This window comes from Eulemur rufifrons, chromosome 8 (genome assembly GCF_041146395.1).
Source record: "Eulemur rufifrons isolate Redbay chromosome 8, OSU_ERuf_1, whole genome shotgun sequence".
NCBI classification, from domain to species: domain Eukaryota; kingdom Metazoa; phylum Chordata; class Mammalia; order Primates; family Lemuridae; genus Eulemur; species Eulemur rufifrons.
Window position 1 is genome coordinate 73,568,552 of NC_090990.1, and position 27,731 is coordinate 73,596,282.

Consider the following 27,731-nt stretch of genomic DNA (forward strand, 5'->3'; position numbering starts at 1 on the left):
TTTTTTATGTGCAAAGGAATCTGGTAGAGAGTTTCACGACCCTAGAGATAATCATCCATTGAAGAATCAAAAGCTTTTCTTCATATATTTCCATGATTGACCTGCCAAATGTCATTTTGATCCCTGTGGTTGTGACTTAAAATGTGAGTGTGTGTGTTTTAAATTTTATAACCATTTTGAATGGGAGGAGGAGATAACTTATCTAGTAGTAAATTGCCTTCTAAGAAAATATGAATGACTGTTATGATACCATTTTATCAGATGTCCAGAGCTTGTAATGGGATTATGAAAGTTCATGCACCTCTTATTTAAACTGATGTATGATAATAAGTTAGAAAAGTACAGTGTGACATAATTAGAAGGTCTTTGGATCCTGATGACCTGGATTCAAATGTTGGTGTCACTATTTACAGTTTGTATAATTTTGAGCAAGTTATTTGATTCTTAATTTCCTTAAAATGGAATAAAAATACTTAGTTTACACGATTGTTAGGAAGATCAAATGTGCTTGGAAAAGGGGAACTATAATAACTAGACCATGGCTAATATGCAAAATTTATCCATTGAAATTGTATTAACTTTCCATTATGGCTTTACATGTCAGAGAAATTCATTGTTGTTGGTTTTTTTGTTTTGTTTTAAACCGTCATGGAAGATTTCACAGCATTTGAGATAGGAAAATAATGAGTTAAATTCTATTAGTGGGAGAGTAGTTTGACTGAAACAATAGAATCTTAATTTCTTTTTTTAAGAAATGGAATCTAGTTCTTCAGACTACTATAATAAAGACAATGAAGAAGAAAGTTTGCTTGCAAATGTTGCTTCCTTAAGACATGAACTGAAAATAACAGAATGGAGTTTGCAAAGTTTAGGGGAAGAGTTATCCATGTAAGTAAGTTTAATCACATAGAGAATTCAGAGTATGACTTTAATTTATGAATATAAAATGTATAGATTTCAGTATTATATATTGTGTTTGTAATATACTTCTGGAATTTCCTATACTTACTTTTTTTTTTTTTTAGAGACAGGTTCTCACTCTATCCAGGCTGGAGTACTGTGGCGTGATCATAGCTCATTGTAGCCTCAAACTCCTGGGCACAAGCAGTCCTCCTGCCTCAGCCTCCTGAGGAACTGAGACTGTAGGCAGGGGCCACCATGCCTGGCCTCTGTACTTTTAATATAACTCTCAGTTTAGGGAAAAATAGGAATATTAGAGCAGCACTTACATTTGTAAAAACACCTTTAATGTGTTAGAATTCAGAGTATAAAATATATATTTTGGGATTTATTAGTCTTTTATTACTATGACTATTTTTTGAATCCTAAGTAATCCTAGCATAGAGGCTGTGGAAATGCGTAGGTTGCTAGTTTAAAACTAATTATGGTTTATTTACAATGTAGTGGAAACATTGGCTTATGTTCATAACTATGAATTTAATTGTCAGCAGCATTTCTAGTTCTTTTCTTTTTTTTTTTTTATCTAATGTATAGCAATTTGTAGTGAATACTTAAACTACCTAAGAACTAAAATATGTTTTTCTTATTTCTCTAGTGTTAGTCCAAGTGAAAAATCCGATTATGCCTCTAATCCCTCAAAGTCTGAAGGGCCCATTTTGGAAGATCTTGTTCAGCCTAGCCACTGTGGACTTTTGAGTTACTCACCTTATAAAAAAGTTTGTAAAACATCTGGTAACAGTACTGACTTTCAAAAAAAGCCAAGAGATAAGGTTATTATTTTTAAACCTACTTACTTAAAAGTAGTTGTAGTTTTAGATCTGTCTACTTAAAATATTTTTTCTTGCAGTTTTTGTTTAAATGCTTTATTCATGTTTTCTGTAGTCTTCGGTTCTTAAGAATTTAAGTACAATTGTTCTTTTTATGTCCTAACAAGAAAGTAGTTATCTTGGTATATTACTCTATTTTTTTTTTTTTTGGAGACAGAGTCTCGCTTTGTTGCCCGGGCTAGAGTGCCGTGGCGTCAGCCTAGCTCACAGCAACCTCAAACTCCTGGGCTTAAGCGATCCTACTGCCTCAGCCTCCCGAGTAGCTGGGACTACAGGCATGCGCCACCATGCCCGGCTAATTTTTTGTATATATATATATTTTAGTTGTCCATATAATTTCTTTCTATTTTTAGTAGAGATGGGGTCTCACTCTTGCTCAGGCTGGTCTTGAACTCCTGACCTTGAGCAATCCACCCGCCTCGGCCTCCCAGAGTGCTAGGATTACAGGCGTGAGCCACCACGCCCGGCCAACTCTATTTTTAAACATCTATATTTGTTACCATTTTGCAGTTAAATGTCTTCTTCTCCAAGGTAAATTATAATCCCCTTGATTTTAGCACTATGCACTGTACATAATAGATCACTGATTATTTATTAAGTGATTAAAGTACACCCATTGTTTAGACTGGATCCAGTACTATTTGATAGCATGGCACTATTCTTATTTTATTATCCCTAATTTTGTTGATGATGTTAGAGATCTTTTCCTGGTCTGGAACTCTTTCCCTCTTTCTTATTCTATTATATTATCTGTCTACCTGTGTTTATCCCTCTTGCTTACTCAACCTTTTTATCTCCCTTTCCACTCTCCTTTCTGTTCTTTATTCCCCCACCCTCAATATGTATATACACAGATATGGTAGCATATACACAGCATAAACTTTTTGGATACAAATTTGATCTTTTCCTTTTAGAAAGCCAACTAATAAGAGATTTTCTTTTGGTTAGGAAGCTGCTTTTCATTTTGTATAAATTTAAGGAGTATAAGTGCAATTTTACAACATGGATATGTTGCATAGTGGTGAAGTCTGGGCTTTCAGTATATCTATCACCCAAATAGTGTACATTGATTATATTCATTAAGTAATTTCTCATCATCCACCCCTCCGCCCTTCCAAGTCTCAGTGTCTGTTAATCTATACTCTCTGTCCATGTGTACACATTATTTAGCTCCCGTTTATAAGTGAGAACATGAGGTATTTCTGTGTCTGATTTGTTACACTTAAGGTAATGGCGTCCATCCAATTCCATCCATGTTGCCGCAAAAGAGATTATTTCATGTTTTTAATGGCTGAATAGTATTCCATTGTGTGTACGTATATATACACACATACCACATTTTGTTTATCCAATCATCTATTGATGGATATTAGGTTGATTCCATATCTTTGCTATTGTGAATAGTGCTGTGATAAACACAGGGGTGCAGGTATCTTTGATATAATGATTTCTTTTCCTTTGGGTAGATACCCAGTAGTGGGATTGCTGAATAGAAAGCTGCTTGATGAAGCTATCTTAGCCAACATTTTAGAAATACATTCAAATTCCATGTCTGCAAAGAGTATGTAATTCTGAGAAATTTGATCTCTATCCTAATTCACATCGCTGATCCTTTTTATTGTGTATATGCCCTAGTGGAAATCGTTGTGTTTTACCACGAGCAAAATCAAGAGACAAATAGGGAAAAAAAATATTGGTAATGCATATCAAAGACAAAGGGCTAATCTCTCTAATATGTGAAGATCTCCTAGAAAGTGAGAAGGAAAAAAATCAATAACCCGTGGGTAAAAAGACATGAATGGAAAAGAAAAGTGTTCTTCAAACTAATGAAAAGGTGTCCAATCTCACTTATATTAAGAGAAATTTAAAATGAAACTATACTTAAATACCAGTTGTTACCTGTCAAATTGTTAAGCATCCAGATATTTGACAATATATTTTGCTGGTGATATTCCGAGGCACATATATTGCCTAATGGGAGTGCAAAATGATGTAACACTATGGAGAGGCATTTGGCAATATTTACCAAAATTACAAATACATTTACCTTGACTTGGAACTTCCATTTCTGGAAAACTATCCTACAGGCACATCTGACCAGGGACAAAATGAGGCATTGTTTGTCACATTAAAAGATTAGAAATAGCTCAAGTGTCCAGTAGTAGGGGTCACGTTAGTTGGATAAACTAATGGTTTGTTCATGCAATGAAAACTATGCAGTTGAGAAAAAAAGGATAAGAGTTTCTCAATGTATTGATTATGGAGAAACTATATATTTTTCAAGTAAAATGCAAAGTGCAGAACTGTATATATAATATGCTAGTTTTGCATATGGAAGTGAGGGAAATGGGTAATTTGTATTGCTTGTATATGCATGTGGAATCACTAGAAGACTAAACAAGAAACTTACAAAAATGGTTACCTACCTATTACAGATGGGAAAGAGACTTCTGTGTATACTTTCATATTGTTTTGACTTTGAATTACATAAATATATCACTCAGATATTCTTTCCATTTATTGTCTCTTGTGGACAATGTAGCAAGGAATATTTTTGTGTAACATCTTTAGTTGCAAAAGCACAAAAGTTTCTGTCAGATTTATACCCAAGAATGATATTGTTGGGTCTTAGCATATTCAACTTTACTGGATAATACCAAGTTTTCCAAAGTGTACTACTCTTTTCCAAGTTGTACTTATGTACAGTTCCACCAGCAGTGGAGGAGAGAGTACTGATTGTCCCCCATATTCTTGTCAGCACTCACTAAATATTTTAACTCTTTTTCTCAGCTGCTTAGTCATCTTATTCATAATTGTTCATCATTTTCCATTAATTACATGTAATCCTTAATTGAAATAATTCAAAATAGATTGTTCTTTTTCATTTTTCAGATGTCTTTTTCATCTCCTACCTCTGTGGAACAGGAGATTAAAAGCCTTCGAGAGAAACTTAATAAACTTAGGCAACAGAATACTTGTTTGGTCACACAGAATCATTCTTTAATGACTAAAATAGAATCTATCCACTTTGAATTAACACAGTCAAGAGCAAAAGTATGTATCTTGAATCATGAGTATGCCAACAGAAAATAGTTGTAATCATTTTAAAATTTATAATTGGAAAAATATTCTTTATAATGTCTTAAGTGTGTTATGTATAGTAATTTTTATTATGATATTATACTATAGTATCAACATGTTATGACATAAATTTTATATGAATTTTATATCTGAAAATGATTTAGGGAAACTTTATAGTTTTTGCATTTAGTTAAGTCAGCTTTTTAAAGTCAATATTACCAATTTGTGTGGTTTTATTTCTTAGGTAAAAGAAGTGTAGCTTATTTATCTTCCTTTTTAAAATAATACATTCTCATCTTTGAAAACTTAAAAAGAAGAGGGAGAAAGACCACCCAGAATTTCCTCCATCTAGAAACCACTTTATTGGTTTATTACATAGTTGAATCCAGACTGTTTTAAATAGTTTTGTTTTTTTCCTATGTTTTTTACTGCATATATAGTCTAAGCATTTTCTGAGGCATTTACATAGCTTTTCCATTGATCATTTTTTATGGTAGCCTTATGTTTCAGTATGTGATTATAATGGAACTTAGTTAATAATTCCCCTTTTTCAGTGGTGTCCTATTTTATACTGTATGATTGCTATTATACAAAAAATTATAATAGAGGAAACTAAAATATCCAACAATAGACATGGTAAATTATGGTATGCCCATAAAATGGATAGCAACAAAGCCTTTTTTTAAAAATGAGATAAATATATTGTACTAAGTTGCAAAGTTGTTTGACTTATATGAATCATTATGAGGTTTAAATGATATATGTAAAGACAGAACAGTGTATATAATCAGCATTGAAAAATTATCTAATATATTTAGTGGTATAAAAACATAGAGCAGTACACACCTATAATGATCTGTTTTGCTTTTTATAAAGCGTGCACATGAGTATGTTTGTGTGTTTGTGTGTAGATATACATATGATGTATATAAGGAAAGAAAGACTGCTCCGTACTGTTGATAATTTCAAGAGGAATTGGAAGGTTGGGGTGGGGCTTTAACTCTTTTCTTTTACAGGCATTATATATATGTATATATATATATTACATATATAGTTTTAAGTAGAAGAGTTATGAGTAAGCTTTATTTTTCTTTTATATCTTTCAAAGAAAACAAAGTGCTATTAGGGTTTATTTCAGCCCAAGGAGAAAAGATGCAACAATGAACATAAAACTTCTTTTGATGTTTGGGATTATTTCTAGGATAGCTTTCCAGAGGCAGAATGACCAAATTATAGGGAAAGAATGTTTCTCAGTCATATATTGCACTCAACATTAAGTATTCTACATTGTTTTGGTCACTTTGAGGGAAAAATATTATTTTTCTTGATTTCTTAAGAGGTTTGCCTTTGCAGTGTACTTGTTTGCTGTTTAGATTTCTTTATGATTTGTTCAACTTTTCTGTTTATTAATTATATTTTAAATTTTTCTTCAATTGTAGGTAATTTCTTTTTAAAGTCATAAGTACTTAATTATTTAAAGGAAATAATAATAGTCTTGTGGACCTTTCTTTTTAGAATATACGAGGCCTAAAGTATGCAGCCATGTAATATGAAAATTACATATTAACAATGGCTGGGTACTTTCCCAACAGCCCTCATAAACATAGCAGTGGGCCGGGCGTGGTGGCTCTACACCTGTAATCCTAGAATGTTAGGAGACCGAGGCATGAGGATCGCTTAAGGCCAGGAATATGAGACCAGCCTGGGCAACAGAGTGAGACCCTATCTCTAAAAAATAAAATAAAATAAAATTAGGCAGGCATGGTGGTGTGCGCCTGTAGTACCAGCTACTCAGGAGGCTGAGGCAGGAAGATCATTTGAGCTCAGGAGTTGTAGACAACGGTGAGCTATGATTGTACCACTGCACTCCAGCCTGGTGAGTAAATGATACCCTGTCTCTAAACATAACAACAACAACAAAAAAAACTCACCAGTAGTTATTTATTCTAGGCAGTAAGACAGACATTGGAATTTTACTTTCCAGCTCAGCATTTTCTAAATTGTTTAAATATTATAACAACGAGAAGCTTCCTTTTTCAGGGCAGGTCTGACCTTTTGATGTTGCATATATGCCAACCTTGGTAATCTTATGCTGAAAAGCCCTATTGGCTCCATCAGTATATTCATAATTTACCATTTAGCAATTTGTTTTTGTTTTTCTGACACAGGGTCTTGCTCTGTCACCCAAGCTGAAGGTTAGTGGCACAGTCATAGCTCACTGCAGCCTCAAACTCCTGGGCTCAAGGGATTCTCCTGCTTCAGCCTCCCTAGTAGGTAGGACTACAAGCCCATGCCACCGCACCCCACTAATTTTCTATTTTTGGTAAAGATGGGGTACGGGTATGTTGCTCAGGCTGGTCTTGGACTCCTGGCCTCAAGCAATCCTCCCACCTCAGCCTTCCAAAGTGCTAGGATTATAGGTACGAACCACTGGCAATGTTTGTACTTACACTTCTGGCATCCTGCTCTTTCTGAGCCTTTTGCCCCCCAGGCCTCTACTGTCTAGCTGCCATCCTGGAACTTCTCTCTGATGTTCTTCTATATTGAACCTACCATTTCCTGAATCTTATGTTCTTTCTATAATTGGAGCATATTTTCTAGTTGCTTCCTTTCCTGTCTGAAAATGTCTTAATTTCTCTCCCACTCATAATTGAATTTGAGGTTTAAAATTATTTTATATCAGGATTTTTAGGATGTTACTTTCTTCTATCCTCCAGTGCTGCTTTGAAAAGTCTGATGCCATTGTCAATCATTTTCCTTAGCTTGTAATTTTTTTCCCCTTTGTTTTTCACTTTATGGTAGTTTTTAGGGTCTTCCTCTTTCCCTGATGTTTAAAATTGCATAGCAATGTGTCCTTGAATAGCACTTTATTGCTCATGTTGAGCATGATCCCCACACAAGGGACCTTTCAGGCTGGAAACTTGTCTCTTTTGGTCCTAGAAATTTTTCCTACATAATTTTATTCCTTGCTTTCTTCTATATTTCCTATTAGGTGAATATTGGACCACCTGGATTGGTCTTCTAAATCTTCCAGATTTTTTTCTGGTATTTTTCATCTTCTTGTCTTCCTGTGATTCTTTTTAGGAGATTTCCTCATGTTACTTTTTACACTTTTATTGAATCTCTTATTTTGACTGTCATACTTTTTTCATTTTCCAAAGCTTTTTCTTATTCTTTGATTGTTTTATATTTCATAACATCCTGATGCAGTATCCTCTCAGCACTCTGAAATTTTAATAATTTTTTTTTATGTTTGCTTTGCTTGCTACTTTCTTTTTTCTTTTGTTTGGATCTCTGACTTTCATGTTAGAAGGTTTTTTTAGATATTAGTGTTTTGGCTGTTCTTGTTTAAGAGAAAAGCATTTAAATACTGTTTGGAAGATCTCTATGTATTGGTGAAGTTGTCCAGTGGGCTTCATTTGTGAATGATGGTTTGGGGAAAGGTGGTTCTTTGTAGGGAAATACCCAACTACCCACAATCAGTATTATTTTGTGATAGCCTTTTTCTTTGGAGCTGTTGAGTTTCTCTAGCAAAGGATCCTTTGATTTCCCACCTGTGGGGTAGCCCTAAATCAGATGGATTAGTAAGCTGGAGTCTGATGGTTTTATATTAATCCCCTTGTTTATAGGTTTACCTCATCCCTGCTCATCATTTTACCTAGCGTCCCAGAGTCCCAATCCTCTCTTTTTCAGTTTCTTCAGATAATAAACCTTCTACCTCTTTTCTGGTAGGCGTTGCCTTGCTATTAGTGTTCTGGGAGTGGGAAAAAGAGTGACTGTTATCTGCAAGGACTTTGAACTATATCCCTGGTTTTCCATCTAGGACCTCACCCCTGTCCTCTATTGTACGTCATGTGTTCATGTCCTAAACTTTTTTTTCAGAGATAGTTAGTTCTCTTATTGATATTCTCTTCCACACCATTTAGATTGTAAGATTTCTGCTACCACAATAGTTGCACTCTGTTATAAGTTGTAGGATTACTGTGCTTTTCTGTATTATCTAGAGATTTTCTCTAGTAAGCATGTATTCTAAAATTAAGTTTTTAAAAATTTATTGAGTATTTTCTCATATGATTTTTAATAGTTTGATATTTTTATGTCTAATTTTCTGTCTTCCTAGATGGTATCAGAGATTCTATTTTTTCTCTCAAATAGCTAATCAGTTATACTGGGATATTAAGGATATTGAGGGTAATAGCAGGAGGTTAGATGCTGAGACTGGCTTATGATGATGACATGCCCATATAAATGTTGATCAAAGGAATAGATAGGATGAGCTTTACATTTGACTAGTGATTGAGGAGTCCTATTGAACCCTCTCTGACAGGAAAAAAACTAAAGACCAAGATTAAGTTATTTCCTGAAAGAAAGTACTCTAAAAGTTGTTTTTATGTTTTAGGTTTTTATGCTTGAATCTGCTCAACAGCAGGCAGCCAGTGTTCCAATCTTAGAAGAGCAGATTATAAGTTTAGAAGCAGAAGTTGCAGCCCAAGATAAAGTTTTGAGGTAAATATACTTTTTATAGCTTTAAAATTTTTATTTTCTACTTCTAGTTTGTGTTATATCTTGTTAAATCTTGTCCCCTACCTCCACCCCAGTAACCATTTGTCTTGGAACTTATTGACTCTGTTTTCAGTCACTCATAACTCCTCTTGACTGCAGGTTGCGTGCAGTATATAGGGCCTAAAAAAGGCTAGATCTAAGCTGAGATGCTCATTTATGTGCTTTTGTTAAATATGAATTAGTTAATTTCTTGCTCTGCATAGCAATATATATCCAGTGCTTCAATGGGAGTTCAAGAAATAAAATAGAAGGAATCAGGCACTTTATAATTTATTCTCCTCTTCTGCTTTGAATAAAGTGGGAAATATATGTATATTAAATAGCATATTACTCTATTTGAGTGTTCTAAAAGTGTAGTTATGGGACCAGTAGTATTAGCATCTTTTGGGAAGTTGTTAGAAATGCTGATTCTTAGGTCACATCTCAGGCTTACTGAATCACAAATGGGGAAGTGAGACCCAGAAATCTGTGTTTTAACAAGTTCAGATGATTCTGATATACACTGAAGTTGTCTTTTATGTCCATCAGAATTTTGTAATTTTCTTTGTTATATGTATTATTTTAAGTTTATTTCTGGGTATTTTATATGTTTGGTTATTGTGAATTTGTTCCCATCCTATTCGTTGCTAGTATATGGAAGGGCTACTGATTTTTGTATAATTATTTTGTAATTGAACTATTTCTTATATTCTTTTATCCTAATAATTTTTCATTTTCATTACCTGGGGTTTTCCAGGTAGCTAATGATATTATCAACAAATAAGTAAAATTTGTCTTTCCTTTCCAACATTTATACTTCTCATTGCTTTTTGCGTTGGGTAGATCTGTCAAAAAAATTGTTGGATGTGGGGCTTATAACAGTCATCCTTATCTAGTTTCTGAACTATATAGTAATGCTTCCAGTATCTGGTCATGAAATATCATGTGAGCTATTACTTCAGATGTATTTCATTTGATGGAAGTATTCTTGTATTCCTTTTAAAAATCTCTTGAGAAGTGATGAATATGCCTTTTCTTTGTCTCTTATTACATATTTATTTCTCTTAACTCATTGATTTAAAGTAATAGAATTCCTAATGTTGAATTATTCTTGCATGCCTGGAATAATCTCTTTAATAGTTTTTAAAAAATATCCTTTATTTTATAGAGAGGCAGAAGAAAAATTAGAACAGAGCCAGAAAATGGTAATTGAAAAAGAACAGAGTTTGCAGGTGTCCAAAGAGGAATGTATAAAGTTGAAAGTGGACTTACTTGAACAAACTAAACAAGGAAAAAGGTACGTGTTTTTAAAGCAAATATTTTTTTGAAGGGAATAAAAGGGTATATTACATATTTTAAAATCTAGTTAATTTTTGAAGTGAAAAAATTTCAGAAATTTGGCATTGGAATAACTTAATATTCTTTTTTGTCCACTACTTTTTTTCATTTTCCATTAAAATTTTCATATGTAGATATTATGTTATTGGCATTTTGGATTGGAGTTAATTCCTAGAAGACTGATAATGATTATTAATATAATGGTATTTACTTAGTTCTGAAAATTAAGTTGTATGACCTAATTAAAACCAATACATTGAATTTAAAAAACTAACAGAGAAAAAGCCTTTAAGATTACCTCTAATAAAATTAAATAAAATGTTACATGAACTCTTATTATTTATTTATTTTTTTGAGACGGAGGCTCGCTCTGTCACCTGGGCTAGAGTGCCATGGCATCAGCCTATCACACAGCAACCTCAAACTCCTGGGCTCAAGTGATTCTCCTGCCTCAGCTTCTCTAGTAGCTGGGATTATAGGCACGTACCACCGTGCCTGGCTAGTTTTTCTATTTTTAGTAGAGACGGGGTCTCGTTCTTGCTCAAGCTGGTCTCGAACTCCTGAGCTCAAGTGATCTCCCCCCTCAGCCTCCCAGAGGGCTAGGATTACAGGCATGAACCATCATGCCCGACACATGAACTCTTAAAAGGAAAATTTTGCCTCAGATATGATAGAAAAAGAAACTCAATTCATAAGAAAGTGTGGTTGGGTCTTCCTATCAGAATACATAAGTAATAAAAAAATTTCTGTTTTGTATAAATTATGTCTTGAGGTAAAGTTTTTTTAGGTAGCTCTGAAGAGGAAACCATTAACTTTAAATGCCAATTAACTTTTAATTTAAAACTTTTGACCTTAATAAGATTTTATAACAGTATGAATGTAGCAGCCTTTATGCAGAGTAAAATCATAATCTGCATTTTTATCTTCTTTGACAAATATTTTAAAGATTTATACTATGATATAAATTAGGTTATGAAAAAAGTACTTAATTTGTCATAAATTGGTTAAGTATTTATTTTCATGTGTACTTAAACTTCTAAAAACCACTTTTAACTAATCTATAGGTCATTTTTTCACAGCAACATTTGGTTAGCCTAGTTCAAGTTACAGTATGTATTTGATGGCCATTGTGGCTTAGTGGAAAATGTTTAGATTTTGGAGTCAGCTAGATTTTATCTCTCAGTGGCTTTGTTACCTTGGGCAAACTATTTAACCTTCTCAAACCTCAGTTTTTTCATCTATTAAATCAAGACGATATTGTCTTGATATATATAGATATGAAGATTAAATGAAAAAAGAAATACAAGATGCCTTTTCAGTAATAAATACTAACAAACTATAACTATTGTGTAAGCTGCGTGGTTAAATTTTCTAATATTCAGACTTATTTAGATAAGCTTTGTACATTGTTATTTAAAATAGTGAGATATAATATGTGGAGACCAGATTCACAAAATGGCTGCTAATAAAAAGTACAAGGAAGAGCTATTAGTTTCCTTTATAGATAAGAGATGATTTTTAAGGTAGAATATTGACTTTGCTTTCACTAGGTGAATAAGTGGGGACAGACACATTCTGGGCAGCATGTGCAGATACAAATGTATCAAAGAGCATCATTGCTAAAGAACTCTAAGTAGTTTTATGTACTTATAAGTAAATAGATGTAGTAGGAGATGAGGAAAGAAAGGCAGGCTGGGCTGTGTATGGTGACTCAGGCCTATAATCTTAGCACTCTGGGAGGCTGAGGCAGGAGGATTGCTGGAGCCCAGGAGTTTAAGGCTGCAGTGAGCTATGGATGATGCCACTGCATTCTAGCCCTGGGCAATAGAGTAAGACCCTGTCTCAAAAAAAAAAAAAAAAAAAAAAAAAAAAATGACATGTCACTCGTTGTAAGCTGCAGCTAAATATATTCTTAGAGGAAAAAATTTAACCTTATATACCTATATTATAAATCATGACTGAAAATTAATGAACTAAAATATCCAATTGTATAGTCAGAAGAAGGACATGTGAGGAAAAAGCATCAAAAGAAAATAGCAGTAATTAAATAATAAATGTAAGGGTGAAATAGATGACTAGAAAACAAAGAAACAACAGAAAGGATTACCAAAACCTAAATCTGGTTATTTTCACAATGACAAAGAAAATGGGCATCAGATAAGATTAATCAAGGAGAAAAGGCTCAAACATTGGGATTGAAAAGGGACTCCTCAATTATAGGCATAGCTATAGGAGATAAGACCAATAACTGAATTATTTTAGGATGAAAAATACGAAAATTTAGACTAAATAAATTTCTCTGCAAAATATAATTTAATAAAACTAACTTAAAAATAAATTGAAAACCTGAATAGATGTATAGCTGTTAGAAATACTGAATGAATAATTTTAAATCTTCCCACAAATAACTAAGCCAGTCAAAACAATGATGACAAAAAGAAACATCATGCCAACTATGGCCCACAGTGGTTAATATGAAAAAGACTTACAATATCAAATTTTGGCAAGGATATGGAGCAAATGGAGCTCTCATACATTTCTAATGGGAGTGTAAATTGGTAGAACAACTTTGGAAAACTGTTAGTATCTACTAAAGCTAAACATAAGCCTGCGCTATGATCCAGCATCTACTTCAACAGAAGTTAGTCTCTGTATCTATTAAAAGATAGGTACAAGAATGTTCAAACTAATTTTATTTGTAGTTGCTAAACGTTCAGTGGAATCAATAAATAAATTGTGGTATATTCACATAATGAAATATGCATGTCTGAAAAAGAGCAACACATGTATCTGTATATCACAGATATAATGTTCAACAAAAGAAGCCAGACACAGAAGAATATTATATAATTCAATAAGAAATTAAGAATAGGCAAAATTAATATATGCTGTTAAAAGTCCAAATAGTGCTTACATTTTGGGGTAAAGAGTATTGATTAGGAAGGTATGCAAGGGAGCCTTTTGGGGTGCTGGAAATATTCTGTATTTCATCTGGGTAGTAGTTATGAAAATACACAAATATAGAAAAATTCATTCACTTAAAAACTTCTGCATTTTACTCAATAAAAAATTAAAATCAAATAAGAAAAAACTATAAATTAAATAAGAAAAATCTACAGAAGATACATGTGCAGTCGTAGTGGATGTTTTAAAACATCCATTTGTTTTAATCACAAATGGTAACACAGACATGACTGACATGAAGGAAGAAGTTTTTATACTCACAGATTGCCAGAAACAGGAGGCATAATATGCTATACAGAAGGCCCACATGGGGAGGCATCAGGGACAGTAAGGAGGCAGAAGGAGTGGGAAGAAAATGTTGGGCAAGAATTTTTATTGTGGTTTTTGTGTGAAGGAATAGTATTACAGGGTAAACAGGTTTAGGATTGGTTAGTTTGAATAATTTCAGTGGGCTCTGGGTTATAAGGACTTTCCTGGGTTGTTTGGTACCTGGCCCTGAGGTGATTAGGACAGAGGAATATTGGCTCCAAGTGTCAGAGCTAGATGCGGGGAGAGAGATTGGATTCTGGATTGGTTATTTGACCTAGAAAAGTATGCTGGAGTTTACTATCTTTAAGAATTGGCTACCCCTTGGAGGAGCAGTCTCCCTAGGGTCAGTGAGTCTCCAGATGTCGGGACATCAGGATAAAAAGACATCCTTAACACAGTAGAGAAAATTATAAAACTTTACTGAAAGTCTTAAAAGAAGATCTAATTAATGAGATATATATCATTTTTCTAGAAGGGAACCTAGTATAAAAGTGCCAGATTTCCCCCAAATAATTTATATATTCAGTACAATTGGAATCAATATCCTAGCAGGATTTTTGGTGGAACTTAATGAGCTGACCCTAAAAATCATATGGAAGAACCAGTGTCCAAGAATAGACACGGCAGTTTAAAAGTTATAAATCAAGGTGGAGAACATGCCTACAGAAACATCAAGTCTTCTGAAGTTATACTAATTAAGTCAGTGTAATATCAGTACAAACAGAGACCTGTAAGCAAACACACATACAGTGGAAACTTCACATGTAAGGGAAATGGCATTACAAATCAGGGGAAAGAAAGGATGGAAGAATTGAATTAAGGTGTTGTACAAATGGATATCATATGATCATATGTGATATACTGAGAAGGCTACAATATCACTTATTAATCCTCCCAAGAATGAGTAGCATGAATCTAATCATGAGGAAACATCAGACAAACTTAGATTGATGTTCTATAAAACAACTGTTGTGTACTCTTAAAAAATGTCGGTGTCATGAATGATTAAGGAAAGCTAAGAAAGTGTTCCAGATTATGGAGACTAAAGAGACATGATAATTAAAAGCAGTAGGTGATCCTGAATCAGAGGGAAAAAAAGAATCTATAAAGAACATTATTGGAATAATTGGTAAAATTTGTATATGGGTAGTATATTAGATAATAGTATTGTATCAGTTTTAGATTTCTTTAATTTGATAGTTGCATTGTGGTTGTGTGAGGCAGTCTCCTTATTCTTAGGAGAGTACATGCTAAAGGGTTTATGACTGGAGGATACTAATTACTGTAGAATATAGTTCAGTGCAAAAACTCTCAAGTTAGAAACAAAACATTGTGACAAAATGTCAAAAATTGATGAATCCATACGAAGAATGTACAGATTTGAAATATTTCAAAATAAAAAGTTCAAAAAATGATGCTGGGAGAATTGGTTATCAAATTTTAAAAAATTAGATTAGATCCTTATGTCATACTGTACCTGCAAAAAATTCCCAGATGGATTAAAGACCCAATTGTGAAAAGCAAAACTTTTAGAGAAAAAGTAAGAGAATATTTTTTATGATGTTTCATGGTAGGGAAGAATGTTTTTGTTTTGTTTTGTCTGGTTTATTTATGTATCTATCTATTTATTTATTTAGAGACAGGATCTCTGTCACTCAGGCAAGAGTGCAGTGGCATGATCATAGCTCATTGCAGTCTCAAACTCCTATGGTCTGAAGTGATCCTCTTGCCTCAGCTTCCCAAGTAGCTGGGGGTATAGGCACAGGGTACAATACTTGGCTAATTTTTGTATTTTTTGTGGAGACAAGCTCTCACTGTGTTGCCCAGGCTGATCTCAAACTCCTGGCCTCAAGCAATCCTCCTGCCTCGGCCTCCCAAACTACTGGGATTATAGGCTTGAGCCACCATGCTCAGCCTATTTCATTTTATTTTATTTTATTTATTTTTAAATGGCAACTCTGCATACTATTTATTCATTTTTTTCATTATTTCGATAGATTTAGGGGTACAAGTGGTTTTCAGGTTACATGGATAAATTGTATAGTGGTGCTGTCTAGGTTTTTAGCGTACCTGTCACACAGATAGTGTACATCGCACCTGATAGATGTTTTTTCTTCCTTCATCTCCTTCCTAGGCTCCCCTCTTTGGAATCTCCAGTGCCCATTGTGCCACCCTGTATGCCCCTGTGTACATAGCTTTGCTCCCACTTATAAGTCAGAACATGTGGTATTTGGTTTTCCATTCCTGCATTACTTCACTTAGGCTAATGGCCTCTAGCTTAATTAAGTCACATTTATTTATTTTTGGTTTTGTTACAATTGCTTTTGGGGTCTTAGTCATGAATTCTTTGCCTAGGCCAGTGTCCAGGAGAGTTTTTCCTAGGTTTTCTTCTAGAGTTTTTATGGTCTTATGTTTTGCATTCAAGTCTTTAATCCATCTTGAGTTAATTTTTTTGTATGGTGAAAGATAGGGATCCAGTTTCATTCTTCTGCATTATGCTAATTTCCCCAGCACCATTTATTGAATAGAGTGTCTTCTCCCCGATGTATTCTTTTGTCTGCTTTGTTGAAGATCAGTTGGTTGTAGGTATTTGGCTTTATTTCTGAGTTCTCCATTCTGTTCCATTGATCTACTTGTCTACTTTTATAAGAACTCAGTTGCATTCTCTCAGCTGCAAAAAACAAAACAAAACAAAAACAAAATACCTAGGAGTATACTTAACCAAGGAGGTGAAAGATGTCTACCAGAAGAATCACAAAATGAAAGAAATCTTAGATGACACAAACAAATGCAAAAACATCCCACACTCATGGATTAGAAGAATCAATATTGTGAAAGGGACCATACTGCCCAAAGCAATCTGCAGATTCAATGCAATCCCTAGTAAAATACCAATGTCATTTTTCAAAATTAGAAAATCAATCCAAAAATGTACGCGGAACCAAAAAAAAGCTTTAACAGCCAAAGCAATCCTAAGCAAAAAGAACAAATCTAGAGGCATCACATTACTTGACTTCAAATTATACTACAAAGTGATGGTAATCAAAACAGCATGGGAAAAATGTTTTTAAATGAGATCCAGAAAGCATAAATATTACAGGAAAAGATTGCTAAACTCTGAGTCCATTAAGATAAAAACTTTTTGTTTCATTAAGGTAGATCATTTAAAAAGTAAAAAGAAAAGCCAGATACTTGGCAAAATATTTGCAAATAATATAATTCACAAAGAGTAGTATCCAGATTTTATAAATAATTCAGTAATAAAAAGAATCCGAACAAGTAGTTTAAAGGACAGGAAACCAAAATGGCCAATGAAACTTGAAAAAGTTGCAGTCTTACTGTGATAAAAAGTGCAGGTTCCAACTACATTGAGATTGTAAAACTATAGTCATTTCATACTGCTAGATTGGCAAATATTTTTAATTTGATGATAATTGTAGTAACTTATTGGGCATTTATTATGTGTACTTTTCTAAGCACTTTAATCCTTGTTTTACAGAAGAGAAAACTGAATTAGAGGGAAATTAAGGTTACACTTTTAGAAAGTGGCAGAAGTAGAATTAGAAAGCAAGAATTACAACTCTAGGGCCCAGTGGATTGAATACCATGCCAGAGGTAATAGCACAAAGTGTTTAAGTAGAGAGATTTTGGAGACAGGTTACACTTACTAGTTGTGAGATCTTGGATAAGTTATTTAACCTTTTAGTGACTCATTTGTGGCACTTACCTTCATCATAGATTGTTAGGAGGCTTAAATAATTTATTTTATAATTGTTGTTATTCTGTTGTTACTTCTTTAAGTGTGGGTAACAATGTGATATAACAGAAACTCTCATATATTTCTGGTTCAGAGTGTAAATTGGTACACCAAGTTAGTGTCTTCAGCTTCAAAATACCTTTTTGAAAATATCTAGCAATTCAACACCCGATTACATATCTTAAAGAAACTCTCACACATATTGCCAAGGGGCTGTGCACCAGTATGTTCACTGAAGCATTGTTTGTTTTGGCTGGAAACAACCTCAATGTCCATCAAATGAATAATGGATAAATAAGTTACAAAATTTTCACATAGCAGAAGAGTGTGTAGTAGATTTTTGAAAATAAACTAGAGTCATGTGGGTGAACATAGATAAATCTTGAACTATATTGAACAAAAACAATTTGTGGAAACATATTTACAGTGTGATGCTGTTTATATAAAGTATAAAAGTATGGAAAAAAGTCTTTGATGTTCTTTGATGTAAGATTATACAGATTTTAAGGTATCACTAAGAAAAAAAAGTCATTATGAAACTATGATAGGCCAGACATGGTGGTGCATGCCTATAGTCCCAGCTACTTGGGAGGCTGAGGTGGGAGGGTAGGTTTGAGCCTAGGAGTTTGAGACCAGTCTGGGCAACGTAGTGAGACCCTATCTCAAAAAAAAAGAAAAAGAAACTATAATATACTGTTGATTATAAAATACATACCAATTTTAGAGATGTAAAAATGTGAAAACAATATGCCTCTTAGAATAGATGCTATATACTATTTGTGGATATAGGTTAATATATGAGTGTGCTAAGTAAAAAACACCAAAATCAGGATAGGGTTATATCTGTGTAAGAAGTCAGGGGGGTGGGATTTGGAAGGGACACAGAGGGACCTCAATTCTATTTGTAATGGTTTGTTTGCTTAAAAGAAAAAAGGGTACAAAAGGCAGAGAGTTAAGATTCATTAGAGCTGGGTTGGGAGTACATGGATATATTTTTTCTTTTCTGTGTGGCTGAAATGTCATGACTTTTTGAAAGTTGAAAGTGAGGAAGAGTAGATAATGCAAAGTGGATGAATTTGGCTTGAAAGGAAGGGTGATAGAATAAAGCACAATATTTGGGGAGGTTTTTGTTTAAGTGAGGAATACAGGTATCCTTTGCTCTCTGAACTCTAGCTAGGCAAACTCAGAAATGGAATATATTCTTAAAGATTTTCAAAGAAATCCTTTATTGTCTAAACTGTCTTTTCTTTATCTGAAACTTTGGAACCAGATAGACATACTTGAAAACCACATAGATCAGGAAATGAGGAATACTTTTAGTTGAACTTGTTTATATTTGTTGCAAAGAAGCCAACAGAGAAGAAGCTAAAAATACAGACGATAAAGTTTCTGAAGGGAAAAGAGTTAAGATCCAGACTATAGATAGAGCAATTTACTTTGGATAAAAGAAGGGTCACTAACTTCACTTACTTAAGAAAGAATGTGATGGGAATAGGTTTAAATATAAAAATGTTTTTAGGTACGGTGTGATATTGACCAAGTATTCTCAATTCATTGTGCTCAGTTATGCCCAGTATTCTCAATTCATTGTGAGAAGTATAAGGAAAGGTCAAGGTCAGCTAGGAGGTAAGGCAGCAAGGTTAGGCTTTTTTTTTTTTTTTTTTGACATACTGACTGCTACACTAGAAAAAAAAGTTTTTCCTTGGGCCCATGCTGTTTTATTATGAAAATAGAATAAAAACTTTGAAAACAAAAACAATGCTTTCTAATTTAATGAAAAATTTGTTATTTTTTTTATTGTTTTCTGTGCGTGAGTTATATGCAACTTGAAAAATAGTTCACGTGGTTCCCAAAGTGAAGAGATGTGTGAGTTACATATATTTCATTAGGCCCTCGGCTCAGAACTAGCATGAGTTAAATACAACTCACATGGCAGTTAATGTGTTAAACAGTGCTTAGTAGTGGTTGGACTTTTTTGTTGTTCAGATTTTTGTATCTTGTATTAGTAGAAGTATTGCTTTTTGAAATACCTTTTTGAAAATTTACTTGACCTTTGCAAAAGTCACAGAACTTACTGAGTGTCCTTAAAAGTCCAGACAATGGACTGATTATGTAACACCTAACCTTTGAAAATTTATTATCCAGCCTTAGGCTACTTCCCTAATCTATCTTTTCTAGGCATGGGGGAAAAAAATGCCAACACATAAGAATTTATGTATATTTCAAAGTTTATAAGTGTTTTTGTTTTATTTTATTTTTCATATCAATAGAATGAGAAAAATGTTTATGGTATAATGTTCATTTTACAGTTTAAGTCTAATACTTTTTTTACTACAGAGAAATCTGCTTCTCTTTAACTATTTCTTATAATTAATTAATGATTATTTTGGAACTTAACTATTCAAATGCAGAGCATGCGCAGAGCATTCTTTACTTCTTATTTTTCCTTGACACTCCTCAGTGCTTTAGAGCATTCTTTATTTCTATTTATTTTCACTTTTTAAATTTTAGAGCTGAACGACAAAGAAATGAAGCACTATATAATGCTGAAGAGCTAAGTAAAGCTTTCCAACAATATAAAGAAAAAGTAGCTGAAAAACTGGAAAAGGTAAGAGGTAGTTGTGCACAATGTTTTATATTACTGTCTATATTCTAGAAATAAAGGTAGACATAACTAGACTATGTATATCTACAGTTGAAGCTGAGAGTGATTTTTATGATCTCATTCATAATAAAATCACTGAATAAAGAATTTATAAATATTAGTAAAGGATGGTGTCCACCAATCTTTTTATTATCAGCAGAAAGTTTTTTATCTAAAGAGGGAAAAGAGTAGAGCAAGAAGAAGAAACAAAATATAAAGAAAGATGAAGTCGGTAAGCAGAGGGTAGAGCTAGAGAAGTAGAAGCAGGAAATTCATTTCCATCACCTTAGTGAAAATGAAGACAGCGTAGATTATGTAACTTTTAAGTCATCTCCCTTGACCTACCATCCTGAGAGGGGCTTGCTTCTTCCTCTCAGAGGGAAGGTTCCTCGAACTGATTCTATATAGAAATACAGTGACTTTACTACCATGCATGTATTACATGCACTTAATATTTTTAAGTAATACCACACGGTAATGAAATCTGTATGGAAGAATGTCACAAATTGGACATTCAGATACTGAGCTCAGAGAGAGGTCTGGTAAAGAGATACTGATAATGGAAGACTTCCCTTTTGAGATAATAATTAAAGCAGAAGAAATTAATGATTCTGTTCAAAGAAAGGTAGAAGGTCAGAGGAAAGAATGTTTAAGTAGAAAGGTAGAATAAGAAGATTCAAAGTATAGGTAACTAATGGGTATTCACTTATTAAACACTTATGAAGTTCCTTTTACATGCCAGCTACTATGCTTGTCTCTGGGAGATTCAGTGATACATAACACATAACACCTACTCCAAAGAGCTCACAGTCTAGTAAGATTGACAAGTATGTAAACAAATAATATCAGTATTTTGGAATAAGAAGTATTTAATATAATAAAATAAGGTAGGTATGGTAGGGAAGTATGAAGGGGGATTTAGTAAACTCTGATGGGCTCAAAGAAGGCTTTACAGAATAGGAAATGCTGCAGCCTTAAGGCCACATGTGGCCTTCTACGTCCTTAAATGTGGCCTTTTGACTGAATCCAAATTTTACAGAACAAATCATTTCGTTAAAGGGGAAGTAGCAGAGAAAGATGAAACTTTTCTTGCCTCCTTTGGTGCTTAAAAAAGAACAATCTTGAAATCAGAAGGCTGCAGGTTCCCCACCCCTGTTAGGGTATCTCTAAGATTGTGGTATATCATTGAATAGTGTTAAGCAGAGGAAATGATTGAATCTATGTGTTAGAAAGTTCACTCTGATATCAAGTGAAGATGTATTTGAGAGGTGAGAGACAAGTCAAGGAGACTCTGAAAGACCAGGCAAGAGGTATTGAAGATGATGGAGTTGAGTAGATAGATATGAGAGATATTAAAGTTGGAGAATCAGTGGGATCTTGTGACCACTTAAATGTATTAGGAACAGGCAGTAAGATAGAGAGAGGGAGAAGTATGGGATATCTTTCGATTGCTGGTTTGAGAGGCTGGTGGATGATTGCATCATGAATCAAAATAGACCATTTGGGAAAAAAATATAATGAGTTCTATTTTGGAAATGTCTGGAGAATATCCAGTTGTAGGTTTCTAATAGGAATTTGTATCTGCAAGTCTGGTCTTAGATAATGAAATCTGTACTAGGGCTACAGATTTAAGAATTGGGAGTTCGAGACCAGCCGGAACAAGAGTGAGACCCCGTCTCTACTAAAAATAGAAAGAAATTATCTGGCCAACTAAAAAAATATATATAGAGAAAAAGTTAGCCGGGCATAGTGGCGCATGCCTGTAGTCCCAGCTACTCGGGAGGCTGAGGCAGGAGGATCGCTTAAGCCCAGGAGTTTGAGGTTGCTGTGAGCTAGGCTGATGCCATGGCACTCACTCTAGCCCGGACAACAGAGCTAGACTCTGTCTCAAAAAAAAAAAAAAAAAAGAATTGACACTACCTAATTAAGTGGTAAAAGCCTTAGACATTGACAAGAGTTTATGTAGAGTGAGAGCAGGATGAAGACTACAACCCTGGGAGACAGTTAAAAAACCAGTGGAATAGCTTATGAAAGATAGGGAGAGGAAGTGATCAAAAAAGTTAGAGAATCAGGAATGTATGATAGGAAAAGCCAATGCAATGGATTTAAAACAAGGTAACGGTTTTCAGTGCCAGATGATGCAAATTGGTCAAAAAAGGATGAGGACTGAGACAGGGTTATTGGTTTTTATAATCAAAGAGTCACTGGATACTTTGTAGAGAGCAACTTTATTAAAGTAGTAGAGACAGAAGGCACAACCTCTGAAATGGAAGAAATGGAAAGGGAGACAGTGGAGATAGCTAACAGACTAGCTACCTATATAAGGTAGATAAAGAGGAAATAAAGGGAGTGGTGGTGAATAGAAGGGTAGAAAAAAGCTAGGTTAACAGAAAGGGGTTTTAGGACTAGGGATATCCTGAACATATTAGCAGATTCGAAGGACAGTAGCAGTGGAGGGGGTGGCAGGGGGAGATGGAAGATGCTGGAATTATGTCTGAGAATGCATTCTGAAGGAAAAAAAAATGCTGGAATTATAGGGAATAAAAGATGGCAAACAGGTCCTGAAGGATATGGGAGATGACAGTCCAAAGGCAGAGGGGACATATTTTTTAATAAAATAAGGATGTTTCTTTTCCTTATGGGAAAAAGTGGGTAACAGTACAGAAAAAAAGACCTGGTGCTGTGGCTCACACCTGTAATCCTAGCACTCTGGGAGGCTGAGATGGGAGGATCACTTGAGGTCAGGAATTTGAGACCAGCCTGAGCAAGAAGGAGACCTCATCTCTACTAAAAATAGAAAAAATTAGCTGGGTGTGGTGACATGGTGGTGCACGCCTGTAGTCCCAGCTACTTGGGAGGCTGAGGCAGGAGGATCTCTTGGGCCTAGGAATTTGAAGTTGCAGTGAGCTATGATTATACTACTGCAGTCTAGCCGGGGTGACAGAGTGAGACTCTGTCTCAGTTAAAAAAAAAAAACAAACAAAAAAGTTTAGGTGGAAGAAAGAAGAAGAATTGAATAATTTTGAGTTAAAAGTCTTTGGTCTCATAAGATAAGATGTTGCTGAAGTGATTTTCATAGTGTGAGGGTGATAAGAGAGATTTTGGAAACTTCAGGTGTTTCTCATACCATAATTATAATAAGGAAAGTCGAGAAAATAGCTAAAATTTTTAAAGGGAATATGCAAAAAGAGAAGAGCAGAGTAAAAATGACCAGTTGGTAAAAGGTAAAAAAGAAAATAAGAGCAGCCAGAGTCAAGTAAAATATCATCGTGATAGCTAAAGGATAAAAGAATTTAGAGGGGAAGTTATCAATTATGTTAGATACTAAAGTCAAAGCTGGAAAAGTTTGTTTGGTTACAAAGAGGCCATTCCTTTATAGTAGGACTGTAAATACCACTTACCTGTATAAAACATTAAGACCTCCTTAGGTATTGAAATCTTAAATGTGAATTAGTTAATCAGATCACTGTTTTGAAAGCCTTGGAGAAGGTCCATGTGGGAATGGAATATCTGAGAAGCAATTTTTAATAACCTGATCTGTAGGAGGAAGTAGAATACCAAATAGGAAGAATATCCTTGGGGAGAGGGAGGACTTTATGGAGAAAAGAGAGCTTTTCTTAGGATTATCAGTTTCTGACTGTGCTTAGCAGAGCCCTATAATTAAATGGATGTGAAAAAGGAATTGGAGCAGATCTGCCCAATCCTCCACTCATCCCTCCACCCCGGGTGCTTGACTTTTATCTGTTTTACATTTTGGGCTGCCGTTTCAGTGGGAGTATATTGTGGCTAAAGTTTCAAAATAACTTCTCTGGAACATTTGCACTGAAATTAGTCTTTAGTAATTTTGATGTGGCATCCCTACATGAATTGCTTGCCTTGTGCATGTGAGGCCAGAGCAGTTTTGCTTTCAGGTGACAGTGCTATTGTCCACCTGTTAAGGGCTTTTAAGGATTTCTAGACAGGTAGTAGCATCCCCCTCCCTTTCCTTTGTTACTGCTCAGGAACTTCACTTTGCTCCGTTTCAGTGTAAGGCTTGGGACTTAAATGTATGAAATACTTAGTCCGCTCTCCTGCTTCTTTCTCAAATCACTATGTACATTTTTAGTTTGAAACACCTAAACTTATGACATTAGTATGTCCACTTAAATTATTGTTTTAGGTTCAAGCTGAAGAAGAAATATTAGAGAAAAATCTGATTAACTGTGAAAAAGAAAATAAAAGGCTACAAGAAAAATGTGCTCTCTATAAAAGTGAAGTTGAAATTCTGAAAGAGAAATTAAGGTACAGTATCCTGTTGTAGAAAAAGGATTTTTGTGTCAAAGTAGAACTAGAACAAAAGCTGAAACGTTTTAAAACCTCATATTTTGTATATCGTAATTATGGGCTTACGTTATGTAGAAAGATAGGCTTCATGGCCAAAGCTGTTTTCTAGGTATAAAGTTTGAATTATAAGTGAAATAAAAAATGTGTTCATGCCACTATAGTTGTAAACATAGAGTAATACTGATCGATATATTTGCTTTCCATATATTTAGAGAAAATTAACACAGATATAATGTCCTTATAGTATGACCACATTAGCTAGCTAGTAAAATATGTATAATAACAGATACTCTAATAAAAATAGTTCTTCAAATCATAAAAAAATCACCTAGTCCAACCTTCTCATTTTATAAGTGAAGAAACAGAGGCCCAGAGAGTAGCCATTATGTATCCAAAGTCAGAAAAAGATAGATCAAGGTCTTCTGATTCCTATACTCTCTCTAGTATATCATGTTGCCCTCTCAGAGGTTAATGTTAATTAGTTCTTATCAGTTCAGACTGTTAATTTTAAAAAAGGGGAGCGGGGAACAATTAGAATAACTGCTTTGTCTAGTTTTTACATACTTTCCTTAAGGTAGTACATTTAGTATTTTTGCCAAGGTAGAGGGGGTAAAGATAGTTTTTATAATAGTTACCTTAACTAGAGTATTTCCTAGAATCCGATATTATTGGTTGCAAGATACACTTTTAAGAAAGAAAAATGCTGCTAATTATACTATGATATAGTGCTTTATCTCTTAAATTTTTGTTTTATACTTTACAAAGGAATTCTTAATTATATTTAATTAGTCATGATTTCTTAAATTGTGTTACTTTTTTACAAAAAGGAAAATATGAGTGAAATAAATTGGTTAAGATATTCTTAAAACTTCACATGTAGAATCTGACCCTTCTAAAATGTCCATGTTTTTCAATACAGTATCTTCCTCTGTGCCATCAAGAATGTTGCTGATGCAGTGTTTCTTAAAAGAACCATCATAAGAACAAAAAGTCATTGATGCTGTGCCCTAAAGCTGACTTCACAATTATGTAGTGCCAATTTTTTTTTGTTGTTGTTGTTGTTGAAACAGGCTCTTGCTCTGTTGCCCAGGCTGGAGTGCAGTGGTGTCGTCATAGCTCACTGTAACCTTAAACTTCTGGACTTAAGCGATCCTCCTGGCTTGGCCTCCTGAGTAGCTCGGACTACAGGTCTATGCCACCACATGCAGCTAATTTTTGTTTCCTTTTTTTTCTTTTTTGTAGAGATTGGGTCTCTCTATGTTACTCAGGGTGGTCTCGAACTCCCCTTGTCAAGTGATTCCCCTGCCTCAGCCTCCCAAAGTGCCAGGATTACAGGCTTAAACCCCCATGCCTGGTGGCTTTTTTTTTTTTTTTTTTCTTGGAGACAGAGTCTTGCTCTGTTGCTCTGGCTAGAGTGCTGTGGCATCAGCCTAGCTCACAGCAACCTCAAACTCCTGGGCTCAAGCTATCCTTCTGCCTCAGCCTCCCAAGTAGCTGGGGCTACAGGCATGCACCACCATGCCCGGCTAATTTTTTCTATGTATATTTTTAGTTGTCCAGCTATTTTCTTTCCATATTTAGTAGAGACGGGGTCTCGCTCTTGCTCAGGCTGGCCTGGTGGCTTTTGACTTCTGTTTTAGGAATCTTGCTATGTATCTGATTTAACACATATCCCACTCCTCCCCACAAGCATTTGTTTCTGTGGGTTCCAAGTGCTCCATTGTTACCTCCTGGTTTTTCTTCCCATTTACATGCACCAATTCTGCTAGTTTTACTGCACGTTCTTTTGATGTTTACGTATACATAGGCAATGAAACTACATTGCAACTACTGCTTAGCTGACAGCTCTTTTAAGGAACTATTGATAATTCCAATTTCAGTGATGTGAAAAAGTGAACTGATGAAATGCAGTAACAGTTCTAAGCATAAGATTATTCTAATATTAGGCATGTTTTTATAGATAGATATGTATGTTCAGTAATATTACTACCTGATAATTTGTTAATGGTAGATTAGACTTTAACTTAGGGAGTTCATGATTTTTCCTTATAGTATCCAAAACTGTCTTGACACTGCACAATGTTGTGTTGGGTATTGTGGAGTTAGATTTCCTGTCTTACACATTTTAAACAGAACATAAATGCTTCTAAGATAGTAGAACTGTCCTGCCCTACTGTTTTCTGTGAGACACTGGGAAAGTTACATTACCTTTTGAATGCCTTGATTTCCTCATCTGTAAAAAGGAAATAATAATAATGCCTGCCAACCACATAAAGTCATGAGTACCTGGCATGCAGAAAGTAGGCATTCAGTAAATGTGAGCAGATAATGATTCAAAAAATTTTAAAAGTGAGATTAACTAAATATGTTTATTAAAAATGAATGCATATTTTTTCATTTTTATTCTTTTTTCTTCATAGGCAGTTAAAAGAAGAAAATAACAATGGAAAAGAAAAATTAAGGATCATGGCAGTGAAAAATTCAGAAGTCATGGCACAATTAACTGAATCTAGGCAAAGTATTCTGGCACTAGAGAGTGAGCTAGAGGACAAAGATGAAATACTTAGAGAAAAATTTTCTCTAATGAATGAAAACCGAGAATTAAAGGTCCGTGTTGCAACACAAAATGAGCGACTGGATTTGTGTCAGCAAGAAATTGAAAGTTCAAGGGTAGAATTGAGAAGTTTGGAAAAACTTATATCCCAGTTGCCAGTAAGTATGTATGAAAGGAAATGTACTATACTTGATTATATAATGGAAGAGAAACATTTTACCGAAGTGATTTGACAAGACCATCATTTTGTGGTTGCTTAGTAGCTTCTTTTCCTGCCTATCTGTGCTTTTAGTCATTAATTTCTTTTCTATCTAATCTCTATTTTTTTTCCCTGTACTTACCATTCTACTATACCACCCTTTCTCTGTCTCTCAGGTGCCATATATAAGAATGGCACAAAATTATTTTTAAAAACAGCTTTATTGAGGTATA

At 34.4% G+C, this 27,731-nt stretch overlaps 1 protein-coding gene across 3 annotated transcripts in view; it reads left to right on the forward strand.

The window, feature by feature from the left end:
- The first annotated feature begins 751 nt into the window (after nt 1-751).
- CCDC18 (coiled-coil domain containing 18) overlaps nt 752-27,731 on the forward strand; it is a 93,648-nt gene continuing 66,668 nt past the window's right edge. For 2 of the 3 annotated variants that reach the window (XM_069478222.1, XM_069478221.1), the window contains exons 1-8: nt 753-888; nt 1,556-1,730; nt 4,680-4,841; nt 9,268-9,374; nt 10,579-10,707; nt 20,290-20,386; nt 24,582-24,703; nt 27,166-27,457. In XM_069478222.1, the coding sequence (XP_069334323.1) occupies nt 755-888; nt 1,556-1,730; nt 4,680-4,841; nt 9,268-9,374; nt 10,579-10,707; nt 20,290-20,386; nt 24,582-24,703; nt 27,166-27,457 (1,218 nt within the window). In that variant the 5' untranslated portion in view covers nt 753-754. Of the gene's footprint in view, nt 889-1,555; nt 1,731-4,679; nt 4,842-9,267; nt 9,375-10,578; nt 10,708-20,289; nt 20,387-24,581; nt 24,704-27,165; nt 27,458-27,731 lie in introns of all 3 variants that reach the window. The other variant, XM_069478220.1, reaches the window with a different exon arrangement.